The 16,879-nt window shown below is 37.4% G+C and overlaps 1 protein-coding gene across 33 annotated transcripts in view; it reads left to right on the top strand.

The window, feature by feature from the left end:
- The window catches only part of LOC126183349 (twitchin), a 521,808-nt gene that overhangs the window by 260,252 nt on the left and 244,677 nt on the right, over positions 1-16,879 (top strand). For all 33 annotated transcript variants that reach the window (XM_049925263.1, XM_049925234.1, XM_049925262.1 and 30 more), the window contains 7 exons: positions 5,225-5,350; positions 8,967-9,111; positions 9,724-9,863; positions 9,962-10,106; positions 10,214-10,355; positions 11,878-12,002; positions 13,390-13,528. In XM_049925263.1, coding sequence (XP_049781220.1) covers positions 5,225-5,350; positions 8,967-9,111; positions 9,724-9,863; positions 9,962-10,106; positions 10,214-10,355; positions 11,878-12,002; positions 13,390-13,528 — 962 coding nt within the window. The remainder of the gene's footprint in view (positions 1-5,224; positions 5,351-8,966; positions 9,112-9,723; positions 9,864-9,961; positions 10,107-10,213; positions 10,356-11,877; positions 12,003-13,389; positions 13,529-16,879) is intronic.

The raw sequence follows: 16,879 nt of genomic DNA, 5'->3' as shown, positions 1-16,879 counted from the left end.
TGATGATCTCATTAGTTATTCACAGGTTTTAAGAAATACTAAAGGATGTCCTTTCTGATGTGTCTGTGCATATTTTTGTTGCTGTTGGGAGACACAGAAGATGTACCTTAATGCTGTTTATGGGTATTAGTTCTTAGTTCTGAAATATTTATGAAGACTACATGAGAATGCCATCCATCTCATACATAACAACAATGCAGTTTCAGATGTGTTGTTGACTGAAAACTGCTACTATGATATCTTATGATAACCAAGAGGAAGGAATAGTTGATCTTAATACACTCACAGATAAGAAAGACAATGCACCACGAAGGAATTATCCAAATGTAGTGGTAATCGGTAGATGTGATGTACATGTACAGATAAACAAATGATTACAGTTTCAGAAAATTTGATTATTTATTCAAGATCAAGAGCTTCACAAATTGAGCAAGTCATTAATGTGTTGGTCCACCTCTGGCTCTTATGCAAGCAGTTATTCTGCTTGGCATTGATTGATAGGGTTGATGGGATGTCATGAGCTGTATCATGCCAAATTCTGTCCAGTTTCTGCATTAGATTGTCAAACTCCTGAGCTGGTTAGTGGGGCCTACCCATAATGCTCCAAAAATTTTCAGTTGGGCAGAGATCTGGCAGCCATGCTAGCCCAGGTAGGGTTGGGCAGACATGAAGACAAGTAATAGAAATTCAGGCCATGTGCGACAGGCATTATTTGCTAAAATGTAAGTCCAGGATGGCTTACAATGAAGGGCAACAAAACAGGGTGTAGAATATTGCCAACTTACTGCTGTGCAATAAGGGTGTTATGAATGACAACAAAAGGGGTCTTGCTATGAATCATCATTCCTGTTTGTCAGGCTGCATGGTGGGTGACAGTCTGCTCAGTATCTGACCAATGTCTGGGGCATCTCCAGGAATGTCTTTGGATTGAAATCTACATCTACATCTACATCTACATTTATACTCCGCAAGCCACCCAACGGTGTGTGGCGGAGGGCACTTTACGTGCCACTGTCATTATCTCCCTTTCCTGTTCCAGTCGCGTATGGTTCGCGGGAAGAACGACTGTCTGAAAGCCTCTGTGCGCGCTCTAATCTCTCTAATTTTACATTCGTGATCTCCTCGGGAGGTATAAGTAGGGGGAAGCAATATATTCGATACCTCATCCAGAAACGCACCCTCTCGAAACCTGGCGAGCAAGCTACACCGCGATGCAGAGTGCCTCTCTTGCAGAGTCTGCCACTTGAGTTTTTTAAACATCTCCGTAACGCTATCACGGTTACCAAATAACCCTGTGACGAAACGCGCCGCTCTTCTTTGGATCTTCTCTATCTCCTCCGTCAACCCTATCTGGTACGGATCCCACACTGATGAGCAACACTCAAGTATAGGTCGAACGAGTGTTTTGTAAGCCACCTCCTTTGTTGATGGACTACATTTTCTAAGGACTCTCCCAATGAATCTCAACCTAGTACCCGCCTTACCAACAATTAATTTTATATGATCATTCCACTTCAAATCGTTCCGCACGCATACTCCCAGATATTTTACAGAAGTAACTGCTATCAGTGTTTGTTCCGCTATCATATAATCATACAATAAAGGATCCTTCTTTCTATGTATTCGCAATACATTACATTTGTCTATATTAAGGGTCAGTTGCCACTCCCTGCACCAAGTGCCTATCCGCTGCAGATCTTCCTGCATTTCGCTACAATTTTCTAATGCTGCAACTTCTCTGTATACTACAGCATCATCCGCGAAAAGCCGCATGGAACTTCCGACACTATCTACTAGGTCATTTATATATATTGTGAAAAGCAATGGTCCCATAACACTCCCCTGTGGCACGCCAGAGGTTACTTTAACGTCTGTAGACGTCTCTCCGTTGATAACAACATGCTGTGTTCTGTTTGCTAAAAACTCTTCAATCCAGCCACACAACTGGTCTGATATTCCGTAGGCTCTTACTTTGTTTATCAGGCGACAGTGCGGAACTGTATCGAACGCCTTCCGGAAGTCAAGAAAAATAGCATCTACCTGGGAGCCCGTATCTAATATTTTCTGGGTCTCATGAACAAATAAAGCGAGTTGGGTTTCACACGATCGCTGTTTCCGGAATCCATGTTGATTCCTACATAGTAGATTCTGAGTTTCCAAAAACGACATGATACTCGAGCAAAAAACATGTTCTAAAATTCTGCAACAGATCGACGTCAGAGATATAGGTCTATAGTTTTGCGCATCTGCTCGACGACCCTTCTTGAAGACTGGGACTACCTGTGCTCTTTTCCAATCATTTGGAACCTTCTGTTCCTTTAGAGACTTGCGGTACACGGCTGTTAGAAGGGGGGCAAGTTCTTTTGCGTACTCTGTGTAGAATCGAATTGGTATCCCGTCAGGTCCAGTGGACTTTCCTCTGTTGAGTGATTCCAGTTGCTTTTCTATTCCTTGGACACTTATTTCGATGTCAGCCATTTTTTCGTTGGTGCGAGGATGTAGAGAAGGAACTGCAGTGCGGTCTTCCTCTGTGAAACAGCTTTGGAAAAAGGTGTTTAGTATTTCAGCTTTACGCTTGTCATCCTCTGTTTCAATGCCATCATCATCCCGGAGTGTCTGGACATGATGTTTCGAGCCACTTACTGATTTAACGTAAGACCAGAACTTCCTAGGATTTTCTGTCAAGTCGGTACCTAGTATTTTACTTTCGAATTCACTGAACGCTTCACGCATAGCCCTCCTTACGCTAACTTTGACATCGTTTAGCTTCTGTTTGTCTGAGAGGTTTTGGCTGCGTTTAAACTTGGAGTGAAGCTCTCTTTGCTTTCGCAGTAGTTTCCTAACTTTGTTGTTGTACCACAGTGGATTTTTCCCGTCCCTCACAGTTTTACTCGGCACGTACCTGTCTAAAACGCATTTTACGATTGCCTTGAACTTTTTCCATAAACACTCAACATTGTCAGTGTCGGAACAGAAATTTTCGTTTTGATCTGTTAGGTAGTCTGAAATCTGCCTTCTATTACTCTTGCTAAACAGATAAACCTTCCTCCCTTTTTTTATATTCCTATTAACTTCCATATTGACTGTAGTAGAAATGTCTTCAGTGTTGAGTCCAACTTCAAATTGAACCCCGATGACCCAGTGAAGACATGTCCAGAGAAGCCCCAGACAGGGATGGGATACCAGCCTACCTGTTGCCCGCCATACAGCCCAACAACCAGGAGTGACAACCTGACAGCCACCCATCATAAACCCTGACAACTAGGAGTGATAATGAAGTATCTGCACTAGCAGAATAGAAATGTGGATAACACAAGTCCAAAAACAATTTATTGGACTCACCAAAACAAAACAATAATACAATTTCCAAAAGAACAACAGACTCGATCCCAACTGTAGATCATCACCAATGTACAATAACAAATAATAATAGAAAAGACTGGACTCTTCGCGGTGAGAGATCACAACCAAACAATCATACAATGTCAAGATGTTCATCGATTATCCCAAGTCCATCAGCAAGAGATTGGCTCGCTAGTAGAGGCGTCTGGCCGTGGGCTGCCGGGGTGACAGCTCTGCATGCTTCCAAGTGGTGTGTCGAACTGCCCTTTGCTGGTGGTGCACCATCCTATAAAGCCCGTTTGGTGGATGTATCTACCGCAACTATTTGCGATCACATGCCTGGCGTAGCAAAGTAGTTCCTGGGCTAGCTGCAACCTCTGGTGAAGCTGTTCTACAGGCCCCATGAATGGGTAGCAGTCCCTGGCGGCCGTTGGTAGAAACCTGGACTTGTGTTGTGTTGTGGTCTCCAGTACATATTTGTGTTGACAACACAGACAATGTAGATTTTCATGGTGAATATATGTCCTATGATACAGGCATCCCATTTTGGTTGGACGTGAAGTGGGATGCCGATGCAGTAGGCACTACGATGTCTGAAGTGGGCGGCCACAGCAGAAAGTCTGGGTTGCCATTTCATTTCAAAGCAGGACCCCTTTGGATGTTGTCCATGCACCCTTACAGTACTGTGGTATATCAACGAAATTCTGTGTTCTGTTTTGTTACCCTTCATGGCAAGGCATCCTGGGCTTGCATTTCAGCCAGCCTATACATGACAAGAATTTATACTACTTGTCTTCATGCTTAACAAACACTACATTCGCCATCTAGGTCATTGGATCTCTCCCCAGTTGAGAACATTTTGAGCATTTTTGACACACTTTTTCTTGAATAAATCATCCATTTTTTTCTGAAATTGTAATCATTTGTTTGCCTGCACATGTACATCATGTCTACAGATATCTGTCCCATGCACATAATTCTTTCACGGTGCATCATTATTTTTTTGTTCCCAACCTAGAGTGTATGTGCTTTAGATTTGTTGTAGCAAAAATATCATTTTGCTGTGCGTAATGTGTCATAGTGTTCTTAAGTCATATTCAGTTTGCTACCAGCACTCTTCATTGCCATTAGTGTATGTTTTTCATAATTTGGAGGCTCTTGCAGTATTAGAGTTGTGCTTTCAGTCTAGTTTCAAACATAAATATCAGTGCAAATCCTTGTCCACTGAGATTTTGGATTTCAGTGCAACATTATGAAGAGACAACACATTTTTTCATAATTGCTAATAACTGTATTTGTTGTAAAATTTACTATCAATTATAAAAGCTTTCTTTCACTGTCTGAGGCACAGCTTATTTTAGAATACTCTGTGAATGTAGAAAATAATCAAACAGTTGAGTAGAACAGCATTTCAGGTGTGTGTGTGTGTGTGTGTGTGTGTGTGTGTGTGTGTGTGTGTGTGTGTGAGAGAGAGAGAGAGAGAGAGAGAGAGAGAGAGAGAGAGAGAGAGAGAGAGAGGATATGCACAAATGTGCATCTTTTATGAACACATGCATGTGTCCACAAACGTATGAGTATTTATTCATATTTCTGCTCTGTCATGAATGTTATTTTTTCTTTTGTCTAAACTTCAGTGTATGTTAATTATTTCCTTATGTGATTCTACATACGTCTTTCTAGTTTCAGAGAAGTTTTTCCAGTTTCCGTGACATCATTTGTTGAACACTTAGTTGTCTTTTTTTTAGATTTTACAGCTGAACCTTGTATTTGGCTGTGATGAAAACTGGTGGATGCAAGAAACTACTGTGCAAATCAGTGCTGTGCTCTTCTTCCATCATAGTTTCGACTGAACAGATTTACATCTTTTTCCTTTCTATTTTAGAAACAAGAGTCCTTTTTGAAGCCATTAGTGGATCAGGTAGCGAAGGAAGGAAAAGATAAGAAAGTAGTATTTGATGCTGTGTTTTCCAAACCAAATGCAAAACCAAAGTGGATGTTCCGGAAAGATGTAAGTACATGTCCTTCATTTTGATTTCTACAAGTGAACTTGATATCTAAATGCAGAACATTTATAAAGAAGTGAAAAACAACACTACTGAATTCTTCAAACTTGTACATATAGGGTAAATATAGTGAACAAGTTGTATGTGGGTCATAGTGATGAGTTGTTGCAGCCAAGGGCACAGAGACACAAACCCATCATAATTGCATAACTCATTATGCTGTTGTAAAATGCTTTGGAAGGTACTGTTAACCTCCACTTAGTGTGGAAATTATATTTTGCAATGATATTAATACCAACCCCTCATGTACTGGATTTACATACACAAGTACTCCAGGAGCCATTAAACAAATTATTTATGTCTTGTAACTGCTTCAGCAAAATAACTTTCCTATTTGTGCTTAACTACACTTAACCCTACAGCTTCTGCTATTGCATCAGCAAGTTCTCCCTTAAGAGTTTTCCACAAAGTTTAAATTTGTGACAGTTCAGTCCAACATGTAAAATATTTTAATGTCGCACTGGAGTAGCTTTCTTCTCATGGTTAAGTTAAGTGACCATGTTGACTTTGGAACTTTTCCTACGGAGGCATGTGTAATAAAATCATCACAGAATGTACATGTACATTGCAAACGTGGGGTCTAAATGTATTGAGAGTCTCTTCAGGTTTGCTGTCAGATACTAAAATCAACTAGATTCAATATTTCCGTGATCCAACTGTTCGCCATCTTCAGAAGAATGCTGCTTCTGCAGCTGCGTCCCACTGAGAACTATTGTCAAGGTTGTGAATCGACAATCTATATAGGCCTCCACACTGTACATGGCACATGTGCTGCCCATCACAGTTGCTGCCTTCTGAGACCAGGCAAGTGGCACCACCCTTAGTAGAACACCAGCGGCAATGATAAATCATTATATATATATTAGTATCCAGCAGCTAACCCAAAGAGACGTTCAAGACTTATTGTGCCAGGAAAGCCAACAGAGTCACATAGGTTCTATATGCAGTCAGATGACATAGTTTCAAGTAACTAAACATCACTTTTAATATCAGTAAGTTGTCTAAGATAACAGCAAGGATCTGTGAAAATATTTTTGTTTTGACTTATACCTGATGCACGAAAATATTGCATGGTTCACATTCCCTTCTGCATTGCACAAACCACAATTCTATATGGGATAGGTGGGTGGAAAATTTACTAATGTTTAACTTCACATACATGATCATTGTTATGCACTGACGATTTCTATTTCAAATTGTGAACCATGGAAGTGATGCGCGTTTGGGCTACAGTTTTCAATGATGCACTTATTGTGTGATTGTGACTTAATTCAATTGCATCTACCAGTCCTCATTGTTTCTCCCTTTTATTATTGATTAAACTTATTATTTCTATATAAGGAACTGTATTGGTGAGAATTTCACTTGAGTTTGCAGTGTCCTGGAATCCCCTAAAAGTTCTTTAGTACGATTGCTGGCATATTTGTATGGCTTTTGTGGTAATATCTATAATTATAGACAGTACATTTGTACTCCTTCTGGGATTTTTAGGACTCTCCAGTATAAATAGGAAATCAGTTATTACCATTATCTTACTTTGTGTCCAAGATCTGTCATGTTTTACTGCTTCCCTGATTGCAATGGCTTTTGCATAACAGATAGTTGATTCTTTAGGTAGGCAATAAAGAGATTGCAAATTTTCTGTGGCGCTGTATGTTGCACCGCTTACTCTTCTCCTTGCTTGATCCAACCATATAAGCCTGTGTTATTCTAGGTGTATGGTATTAAGTAATATGTTGATTTCAAGATTCAGCTTTGTAGAACTTTTGTTCCATTTATCAGTGTTATCAAACACTAGTAGCTTTTCATCTCAGTAACTGAATAGAATTAGGATTTGTGGTAAGACTTTGTATTCTTGTGTTTTGTTGCCAAGCAAGGCCCACCATTTAAACAATTTTAATCATAGCATCATTCTTATGTCTGTCATGAAATTGGTGAATTTTTATATCTCTAAATGGTACTTCAATAACCTGTTTATTTAACTATGGTCTTCCTGTGGATTTTCTTTCAACATGAGTTCATCTGCAAGTTCTTCCCTCCTTCTAGCCAATGGTATTTTGCCTGGCTCTGCATGTAGAGCACTCACAGGAGTGGTGAGTATGGCTACAGGGCATGTTCAAATGAAATGATACTGGAGAATGACTTGTCTGTTAATTGAGTTAATTGTCCTACCATTGCAAACTATTTAGTTGTAGTCCAAGAATGATTTTTCAGGAATCTTTTGCATTCATCTGTGTTTCTGTCTTTGTTGAAATGCTAACTATATGAGCTTTCCACAGTAATCAGAAATTTAAAGGGATTTTTGGATGTGACCTTGATTCCACCATCCTTCATAATATCAGGACAATGCAGAACTCTTCTTCATGTAAAAATGACCACTGATGACATTTTTAGATTATTTTTTTCTCTTTCAGCTAAATTGTTAGCTTTGGTACAATATGATTGACAATTGCTTTCACTGTTTTAGAGAGGACTGTTGAATATAGAGAGAAATAATCTTTGAACTGCCGGATAGTTACACATAGCTAGAAAAAATCATAAAGACCTCACATATATAATATGTATAAAAGGGGTCTCAGTATGGCTTCCTTGGGTCATCCCCTGTCAACAGTGTGTGATAAATACATAGTCCTTTTTCTGACACTAATGATTTGAAAGTGCTGATTTGCAAGGAAATCTGACTGAAAGAAGCTTGCTTACTAAAAGAAAAATGCCCACATTGCTGTAAGTGCCTACTATGCCACATATTTTTCCCTTCTAAACTCCTCCAAAGTCTTGGTAATTAATAAATGTAAGTTTGTAAATAATTTCGGAGTAAGGGAAATAACTCACTGAGTAATAGAGGACTGGAAGATTGAGTCATTGACAGGGACACAAAAGAGAATGAAAACTTAAATAGAAGACACACACACGCACACATGGATTGATATTCAGCTGGCACAGTGTTGCCTCGCTCTATGCATCTAAAGGATAATGAAGTTTACACTTTTTTTTTAAGTGCCTGTCAACAAATCAACTCCTCTACTGTCAGATGAGTGGTTTATGTTATTCCTAAATTGTTAACATTCTGCCAGAACTTTTGATAACATATAAATATGAGTTTGATTGTTGTTAAACATAATGCTAGCCACACATTTGTACAGAACCAAATATTCCCCTTAGTGACAACAACCAGTGTTTAGGATTCATAATTGTATTTTTGACATCATAGTCATCTTTTAGATTGTTCATCTAAATTGATACTGTTTCATGTAGTGTATGTTCATTTCAGCTACTCACTATGTCACACCTAAATGCTCACTTACTTCCAACTACAGCATAGCATTCATTCTCTACTGACTCATTCATCAAAAATAAAAGTAATTGAGTGATTAATAAAACAAACACATGAATTATGATTAAAACAAAGTTATCATTATGTATCATATCTGCTTAAGTTTAAATATGGAAATAAGTCTAAATTATATAGAGACAAGTTTTCACATGGAAAAATTTCCTTGACATGGCTGTAAATTTTCATTTGTGCATTTCATAAGTTACCAGTATTTCTCTTCAATGCAGGAGCTGTTTCCTGGCTCAAAATACAAATTTGTTAATGAAAATGATGTGTACAAACTTATCATTAACATGCCCAAAGTTGAAGATACTGGAAAATATACTGTAGAAATTGGAGGTGTTTCATGCACTGCATTCTTAAATGTTGAAGGTAAGCTATGATATTTTGGAACATAAACGTTAATGCTATGTTTGCTATTTTACAAATAAATATGTTCTCAGGTATTCACCTAAGAAGAAAGAATGTAAAGCATCAAACGTTCTCATGAACATCAGTATATGTTGTTTTGCCCACATCCTGGAAGAAACTTGTTTTCATTCCCAGTATTGCTCCTATGAAGTGTGTTTTTCCTGTGTTCCATAAACAAACAGAAAGAAATGTTACATTTATTGCATTGTGAAATAACTTAAGAATTTACTTTCTCCAGTAATCTCAACTTCTGTAACCAGCAGTCAACTTACACATAAATAATGTGTTTTCATGAAAGCATTTGTCGTTTCTTATTAAAATATCAGCACAAACTGAAGATAACCTGATAAGTTTTTTGTAACTCCAAGGTTTTTGTAAAACTATAGGTGATGCTATTAAAACAGCACACCCATTTCAGTTACTTGCACTAGTTGCAAATCAAATCTGAACATACCAAAACACTTCCCTTGCTTCTTCTATTGTGGTTGATTTAGTTATGTATGTAAATCATTTGGCATATTAGACAGTATGAGTGTTTTATGAATACCATTGTGATCAATATTTATTTTACAGAGGCTGAACCAGTATACTCATTTTTGAAACCTTTAAGCAAGAAAATAGAAGGTTTCACAAAGCATGAAACATCCATGGAATGTACTGTTAGCAGCAGCATGGCTATTATACATTGGTACAAAGGAAACACAAAACTTGAGGTATAACTTCAGTTAATTAATTTGGCTTTTAATGTAGATTACTAACTGTACTTAACAATTTAATTTTTTTATACTCACACTTTAATTTTTGTGTAAAGGAGGGAGATAAATATGAAATGAGCAAGGACTTAGCTGGTATCTGCCGGTTGACAATCAAGAATTGTGAACTTACTGACAGTGGTGAATATTCGTGCCGAATTGCTAAGCAGGATGATAAAACCACGACAACAGTTAAAATAATTGGTAAGATAAAAGACTAGAAAGTTTAGTTCTTCAAATTTTTGGTAATGTTTGAATGTAATGAATCTCCATTTAGTTAACTGTTCATGAGATTTGTTTCCATATTACAGAATATCCTTACAAGTTTGTAAAAGTGTTGAAGAGTCAACAGATAACAGAAAAGGAAACTGTCACATTACTTTGTGAACTTGATGATGCCGGAGGGGAAGTTACATGGATGAAAGGTGATGAAGAAGTGAAACCAGATAAAAGGTAATACAACACTTTTGTGAAAAAGTTTGTGAATAATATGTTAGAGTAAAGCTATGATGTAGTAATAGGAATGTCAGAATATTTGTAATGTTACTATGACTAAAATTAAATCATTTTATAACAAATTCTTCATTAATTCATATTCCAGTAGTATTTCTGAGGTGTTTCACACAAACGCTGTTTGACTTACTACTGTACTTGTATGTGTGTTTTGAGTATGTTTTTAGTGTTTCATGTAAGTATTGGTAGCAAACTTACTATGTAAAAAGTTGATTTAAGCTGCAATTTTATTATCAAAGGTAACATTCAGTTTGACATAGATCATGCTCCAGCACATTTTAAAGTGGCTACACTTTTCTGAATCATTTTAATGCACTTGATAGTGGGACCTTAGTCAAATGTAATTGCTGTACAAGAAGATATATTTTTAAAAACTTTGTGGAAATAAATATATGTTTTTTTCTGTAATATCTTGCGAATTATGACTGGTTATAATTACAAATGCTAATAAATAACAGTGACATGAACAGTAATAAATGTTGTATGCAAAGCTCCAAAATTAAACTATAACAGAATAAACATATAACATATTTAACTTGTTTGGCAGTAGCAAACATAAACAAATGTGACGAGATGTTCAGGACTCCAGCAGAAGAGATCAAAGGGCTTGATTCAATGGAACAAGTCAGGCATTTATTGAGAAGGTGACTGAGGAGAGTAACAATGAACTGCAAAAAGAGATGAAACTTGAAAATCTGAACAGGTACTAAAGAAAACAAATAATGTGTTGAAGAGGATGAAGATGGGAGTCATGGGGTCTGATTACTGTATTACTGAGGTTGGGAAGTCAACAAGAAGCTGCCTTTATGTATGGAAAATAAGGAGTATGCTAGTAAAATTTTTTCAGTAGCCCTGGTAGAGGTTTTGTGTGCTGTATTCCAGTCCTGTCTTATCACTGGGCAGGTTTAAAAAGTTCTAATTCTCAAAACTTGCATTTGTCTCACACTTTTGTCATTTCTGTGCCTGCTGCCAATTGATAAACAGAGGATTCTTTCCATGTTTGTTCAATTTTCACAAATAATTTAATTTTGTTTGTTTAGTATATTATGATCAATAAAATACCCCAAAGCACATTTCATGGCAATCACATAAACAAACAAACTTGATCTAACCACAGAACTTGTGTTTGTGATTCTGTTTATGAATTTCACTGACCTTGTGTCAGTATTCATTGTCAAGTGCGAAATAAGGTGTTGCTACTGCAAACTGTATTTCAGTCATTGAGAGATATTTGCTAGTTGCATCACATCATGGCAAAAGAAGGATGGAAAGAACTATAAAACAAACTTTATGCAATACTTAGTGACTGTTGACTGTTATAAAAGTCACCATGTAATAATTTTAGAATGCATTATTGAAAACATTTCCATCTCCATTTAGTACACCAGATACACAGTTGGTATTGGTCATATTTCGTGTACTTTGTTCATAGCTCAATGATATGACTTTTCTCTTCTTTCAGAATACATATTGTGAAAGACGGAAGGAAGAGAAAGCTTATAATTAAGGACTCCAAAGTAACAGATTGTGGAATGTATTCCTGTGTCAGTAATGCTGACAAGACAGAGGCTGAACTAGTTATCCAGTGTAAGTGTTTTTATTGTTGATTTACATGAGAATAGTCTAAGATGAAATAACCAGAAATAAAACATTAGCTGTAACAAATCAAATTGAATCTCTCAGCCTGTCAGTCCCAAAATTCATAACAAAGAACTTGTATGCACAGTGGACAATAGCCATAGAATTCTGCTAGAAAAACTATGCTTCTCTGGTTTTAGAGACTCAGAGCTCTCTGATCATATCCTTTCTGACTGACAGAAAACCAATTCTGCAGTTCAACAATATTAGACCAAAAGTCTTGGATATCACGTAGGGTATGCCACTGGTTCCTGTGTTTGCACCTTTACTCTTAATAATATGTGTAAATAACATGCCAAATATTATGTTGTGTACATTCATACTCATTGTGGGATGATACCACTTTTGTTACAGCTAGGAAAGACTTTGAAACATTAAAGCAAAAAAGTAGACATCATTTCAGAGCAACCAGTAAGTGGTTCAAAATCAATGAATTATGTATTAGTCATGAAGAAACTGTAAATATTCTTTTTAGTTTATGTATTAATGATGATGGCAACAACTGTGCTTCAGATCTTTTTGGGATCCATCTAGGCTCAGAATTAACATGGAAGAATTGTACCAATTATATCTATAATATGTTAGCACATGTTATGTATTTATTTCTTAAACTATGGTCATATGTTAGTGACAGCTGTTGCTCAGTTAATATTATGCCATTTTCCACACCATATTTTACATATGGTGTTTAGTTATGGGGGATGTCCTCTGGGGCAAAAAAAGTTCTCATTTGGCATAAGAAGCCAATCAGATGTATCCATGGAGTCAGAGATAATGAGTTTTGTGGACCACATTAAAAAAAAAAAACTATAAATACCAACAGTTATGCCCCTATTTGTAATAAGTTGTCTAATACACACAAAAGAAAACCAACACAGTTACAAACTATGACAAGCTGTCCATCAGTGTAACACATGCCTAAAACAGAAGATGGACATCACTGTCACTAGACTTAAGAAAACTCAACATAGTTACAAACACATGATGGTGAAACTATTTAACATGTTGCCAGTGTCAGCACACAATGTGTCACTGAATATGTTTAAAAACACTATCCAGAAATGGCTTAGAGAAAAACCACTATGCAATAGAAGATTTTGAAGTGTGCCCAAAAGATAATCTCAAGTACTAATACAATTTCATTTAGATTAAATTTACATATGTGAATATGTTGAATATATCACATGCAGTATGAAGGACAACTTTGTGTCTTGATAGACAGTAATGATAAAAAATGTGTTTTACATGATGTAAGTTACTTATATAATTCTCTATATGTAAGTGTGTAAGCAGAAGTTAACATTGTATTAATTAATTACATGTTATGTGCTCACAGATCAAAATCGTTTCAACAAGAAACTTAAAGACACCACTGTGGTAGAACGAGAAAAACTTGTGCTGGACATTGAACTTCAGGATCAGACTGCTCCAGCTGAATGGTTTTTCAATGGAGAACCAATCAAGGAATCTGATAGGTACAGATATAATAAGGTTTTCTTTGTACGTCATGTGAATTTTCAGCTCTGAACTATAAATAAGTAGCATCTGTTATCTCATTGTTTGGAGGAAGAACAAAGAAATTAAGTTGCATATGTATTACATCAATTTAGAATCGCTGAGAGAGCTCATTTTACTAAGGAACCATTTTTTGTTATGTGGGCTTATTACTGGGTGTCTGTTTCTCAGTCTTGAATGTGTCCTTGCACTGTGACAAAATTCATCAAAACCAATCAACTCTGTTCACTACTGACAGTTTCTTATGCTGTGCTGAAAGACAAAAATGGCAATTCTCCAGCACAGCTTCACAAAAGAAGAAGTCTTTTGGGCACTTGAAGGAATGAAAACATATGTGTAGATGAAAATGGCTCCTACTGTGGGGATTCAAGTGGCTCCTACTTTGAAGACAACCACTCCTGATTGTACATAAGTGGTAAATTCACTAATCTGCTGGACCAGTGTTTTTAGATAGGTTAATATATCTATTATTTATTCCTATCCAAGAATTCATCTATGGTATAGAAGGAGTTTCAAGGAGATATGATTTCAATTTATTTTTGAAGCTATTACTGCTGTCTATCAGATGTTTTATTTCCTCCGGTAATTTGTTGAAAATTTTTATAGCAGCATATTTTTCCCCTTTCTGTGCCAAAGATAGGTTGAGTAAAGAATAGTGTAAGTCTTTCATTTTTCTGGTATTATAATCATGAATGTCACTGTTGTTTTTAAACTGGTCCATGTTGTTGAGAACAAATTTCATTAGTGAGTAAATGTACTATGAGGCTGTTGTAAGAATTCCCAATATTTTAAATAGATGCCTACAAGATGTACGACTATGACCCCACACATTATTCTAACCACTTTCTTTTGAGCAGTGAATACTTTTTGTCTAAATGTTGAGTTACCCCAAAATATTATTCCGTATGACATCAGAGAGTAAAAATATGCAAAATATGTTAGCTTACTAATTTCTGTATCCTCAAAATTGGTAATTATTCTGCTGCAAAAGTTGCTGAACCTAGTCACTTTATAAGATCCAAAATGTGCATTTTCCAATTAAGATTCTCATCTATATGTACACCCAAAAACTTAGTATGCACTACCCTGTATACTGACGTCTGTTGATGTGTTATACTTATTGAAGGAACTGTACTTTTTGCAGCAGAAAATTGGATGTATTGTGTATTTTCAAAGTTTGTTTTGAACACCATAGTGCTTTGCTAGGCATGGTCCTGTTGGAGATGGTATGCCATTGCCTTCCTCTGACCTTTGAACTGACTTACCCAGCCACTTATTGGTGGAAGTATAGTTTAATGTAGATTCTGAACTGCTGTGTACCTTAACATTTTTCACAACAAACATTACTAGAGATGAAAAAGTATACACAATGAATAATACTTCCTTAATAATCCAAGCAGTCTTGTCTCTTTAGTGTTAAGGTAGTATACTTATTGGTAGTCACATGTACTCCTTCTTGATCATTATAAATATCAGATAAATTCTTAGTTTCCTGTAGACATAAAAGTGCAAGTAAATTTTTCCTGACTACCAAAGAGTAAAATTTTATATCCTTTAGTGAAACAAATCATACACTATGTGATCAAAAGTATCCAGACACCCCCAAAAAGATATGTTTTTCATATTAGGTGCATTGTACTGCCACCTACTGGCAGGTTCTCCATATCAGCAACCTGAGTAGTCATCACACATTGTGAGAGAGCAGAATGGAGCACTCTGCAGAACTCACGGACTTTGAACATGGTCAGGTGATTGGGTGTCACTTGTGTCATACGTCTGTACACAAGATTTCCACACTCTTAAACATCCCTAGGTCCACTGTTTTCAATGTGATAGTGAAGTGGAAATGTGAAAGGACACATACAGCACAAAAGCATACAGGCCGACCTCGTCTGTTGACTAACAGAGACTTCCAGCAGTTGAAGAGAGTCGTAATGTGTAATAGGCAGACATCTATCCAGACCATCACACAGGAATTCAAAACTGCATCAGGATCCACTGCAAGTACTATGACAGTTAGATGCAAAGTGGAAAACTTGGATTTCATGGTCGAGTGGCTGCTCGTAAGCCACACATCATGCCAGTAAATGCCAAATGATGCCTTGCTTGATGTAAGGAGTGTAAACATTGGACGATTGGACCGTGGAAAAATGTTGTGTGGAGTGATGAATCACAGTACACAATATGGCAACCCAATGGCAGAGTGTGAGTATGGTGAGTGCCCGTTGAACATCATCTGCAAATGTGTGTAGTGCCAACAATAAAATTTGGAGATGATGGTGTGATCATGTTTTTCATGGAGGTGACTTGCACCCCTTGTTGTTTTGCGTGGCACTACCACAACACAGGCTTAAAAGATGGTTCAAATGGCTCTGAACACAATGGGACCTAACTTCTAAGGTCATCAGTCCCCTAGAACTTAGAACTACTTAAACCCAACTAACCTAAGGACATCACACACATCCATGCCCGAGGAAGGATTCGAACCTGCGACCGTAGCGGTCGCATGGTTCCTGACTGTAGCGTCTAAAACCACTTGGCCATCCCGGCCGGCACACAGGCTTACATTGATGTTTTAAGCACCTTCTTGCTTCCCCCTGTTGAAGAGCAATTTGGGGATGGTGATTGCATCTTTCAACACGATCGAGCACCTGTTCATAATGCCCGGCCTGTGGCGGAGTGGTTACATGACAATAACATCCCTGTAATGGACTGGACTGCACAGAGTCCTGACCTGAATCCTATAGAACACCTTTGGGATGTTTTGGAACTCTGACTTCAGGCCAGGCCTCTGTGACCGACATCGATGCCTCTCCTCAGTGCAGCACTCCATGAAGAATGGTCTGCCATACCCCAAAAATCTTCCGGCACCTCGTTAAACGTATGCCTCTTTGAGTGGAAGCTGTCAACAAGGCTAAGGGTGGGCCAACACCATACTGAATTCCAGCATTACCAATGGAGGGCACCACGAACTTGTATATCATTTTCAGCCCATTGTCCAGATACTTTTGGTCACATAGTGTACCTTACAGTAGTGTTCATTTTAAACTGTTACCTCAGCATGATATTTGGTCCACGTTTTGATACCAGAACAACTGGCACATTATTCTTCAGATTACAAAAATCTCCTTTATGCATGGCTCAGATATGCCAAGGCTTTCTTTACTCACAACTTGTCTTGCAGTAAATCTTCAGTTTACACTTTTTAAGCGATGCAGTATGGCGGTCTGTCTCCATAGCTCAATGGTTAGTGTGTCTGACTTTAATGCAGAATACCTGGGTTCAGTTCCCAGTACTGTCAAGATTTTCCA

This window comes from Schistocerca cancellata, chromosome 4 (assembly GCF_023864275.1).
Source record: "Schistocerca cancellata isolate TAMUIC-IGC-003103 chromosome 4, iqSchCanc2.1, whole genome shotgun sequence".
In the NCBI taxonomy this organism is placed as follows: Eukaryota; Metazoa; Arthropoda; class Insecta; order Orthoptera; family Acrididae; genus Schistocerca; species Schistocerca cancellata.
Note: the sequence above shows the minus strand (reverse complement) of the source record. Positions and strands in the feature narration are given on the sequence as shown.